The sequence below is a fragment of the Dendrobium catenatum genome, unplaced genomic scaffold (assembly GCF_001605985.2).
Source record: "Dendrobium catenatum unplaced genomic scaffold, ASM160598v2 fragScaff_scaffold_658, whole genome shotgun sequence".
Lineage (NCBI taxonomy): Eukaryota > Viridiplantae > Streptophyta > Magnoliopsida > Asparagales > Orchidaceae > Dendrobium > Dendrobium catenatum.
The window spans coordinates 564,289-566,586 of record NW_021319120.1 but is presented as its reverse complement, the minus strand read 5'-3'; the positions used below and the strand labels follow the sequence as shown (position 1 = coordinate 566,586).

The window sequence follows — 2,298 nt, the reverse complement described above, 5'->3', positions numbered from 1 at the left end:
ATATTTTTTTATATTACTTTTTTAATTATTGTATTTGCGAATATCACGGTAACCTTATTAAAATTTGATTATATATAAGGGAGAATTTAAAGATAAATAAAAAACAATTTATTATTTTTATAATAAATATTTAAAATTTAAATTTTAGATATTAAATGTGTAAATCCCCAACTAACTATATATCTAAAGTGAAACGGTTGTTGAATTAAATCGGAAAATTTGAAAGTGGAAACTCTATCTCTTTTCCCTTCGCACCTAAACCGAAACGAGACAAACGAAGAAACGAACGAATACCCTCCTGCTTCCCTGAGCCCTTCTGCTTATAAACAGAGGAGGAAGGAGAGATGATCCCCAACTAACTATATATCTAAAGTGAAACGGTTGTTGAATTAAATCGGAAAATTTGAAAGTGGAAACTCTATCTCTTTTCCCTTCGCACCTAAACCGAAACGAGACAAACGAAGAAACGAACGAATACCCTCCTGCTTCCCTGAGCCCTTCTGCTTATAAACAGAGGAGGAAGGAGAGATGAAAGAAAACCTTGAAGAAGAGAATGGAAGGGGGAGGGGATGAGAAGATTAAGGGATCTTGGAGTCCCGAAGAAGATGCTTTACTGATGAGGTTGGTGGAAAGGCATGGGGCTCGGAACTGGACGCTTATAAGCGCAGGAATACAGGGGAGATCGGGGAAATCTTGCCGGCTCCGATGGTGTAATCAGCTGAGCCCGGACGTCCATCACCGCCCTTTTACGGCGACCGAGGATGCTATCATCGTCGACGCCCATAGGGAATATGGAAACAAATGGGCGACTATTGCACGGCTTCTTCCCGGTCGCACTGATAACGCCATAAAGAACCATTGGAATTCTACTCTCCGCCGCCGACGCCGCGTTGAGGCTACGTCTATCTCCGCTGCTCTCTCCGCCGCTGCTCTCTCTGTCCCTGAGTCAGATTCGGAATCGGGAGGAAAGCGGCCGTGTAGGAGGGATGATTTGATTCTGAGAGTGGTGGAGCCAATGACACCGGAGGCAGTGGATCCGGCGACATCGCTGTCACTGAGCCCTCCTGGAGAAAGCTCAGCGGCGGCCGCTCCCTCGGCACCAGACATCGGCACCGGCGGCGGGTGTATGGAGAAGGGGTGGTTGGGGAATGCGACTTTGATGTCTGTAATGAAGAAAGTGATCGCCGAGGAGGTGCGAAAGTACATGGGAGAGCTCAGGCTGCAAAGCGGCGGTGGATTTTTGTCTATTGTGAAGGCAGAGAGTACATCCAACGGCCAAGATTAAAGCTTCGTTTTGAGATATTTCCTATATTTTTGCTTTTCCTCGTCAGTCGTCGCTATTCTTCTTACTTTTTTGCTTCGAATTAGGAGAAATAATGTCCAAGAAAATGTAAATAATTAGTAAAATCTATTTTGTTTTTAAGTAAATATATGCCTTTAAGGGATAACTTGATCGACATGAATTTTAATATAGTAGTTTGAAGTAAATTTTTTTTTTTAAAATTAAATACATGTTGATTAAAATTATGATAAAATTTATATTCAAACAAAACATTTGATAAGATAAATTCATCGACACCTGATCTGATAACTTCAAATGAGTTCAAATAGAACATTTAAAACATAATGGAAATTTTGGAGACATTGGTAAGAAGACTAGACAACCCTCAAATCTTACATGCTTGTATTCAAATTGATAAGATGAATTCAATTAGCCCAAGACCACTCATTTCTAATGACATTAAGATACTCAAATGTTGCACAAACTATTTATCATTAAGAGGATCAATATTTGTTGTTAGATTTAGTGTTTTGGATCTTGGCCAAATTTACAAAAATGATTGTTTAAAAATTATAAATTAGACCTTGTTTTCTATGCGATTGAGTATCAATAGCTAAGGGATCTTAAAAACTCTACTATTTTGCTCAATAATCACTAATGATGACTACCATCAACAATCGCAACATTCATTGCCTGGCTGCTAACAATTGACTATTATCCAATTGTAGACACTCGATCTTTATTACATCATCATTGATCGAGTGATATCATATGATAATCTTCACCTTCTATCATTTCTTCTATAATCCCTAAAAATGAAAACAATAGTTTTTTTCAGTTGTATAATTCTCTATTCTTTAAATTTGGAGAAGAGTGGACTCATGTATCTTTAATTATATAGTTTATGTTTCAACTATGCCACGCTGTATGATTTTTTCCCTTCTAAAGATTTTCACATAAAAAATTTTGACATCTTTTTTAAATTTTATATGTACATGATGAATGCTTATATTGAG

At 37.8% G+C, this 2,298-nt stretch overlaps 1 protein-coding gene across 1 annotated transcript; it reads left to right on the top strand.

The window, feature by feature from the left end:
- The first annotated feature begins 447 nt into the window (after positions 1 to 447).
- On the top strand, positions 448 to 1,436 carry LOC110100661 (transcription factor MYB44). The gene has a single exon (XM_028695550.1). It carries the CDS (start codon positions 554 to 556, stop codon positions 1,283 to 1,285), a length of 732 nt encoding a protein of 243 aa, XP_028551383.1. The 5' UTR covers positions 448 to 553; the 3' UTR covers positions 1,286 to 1,436.
- Positions 1,437 to 2,298: the final 862 nt, after the last annotated feature.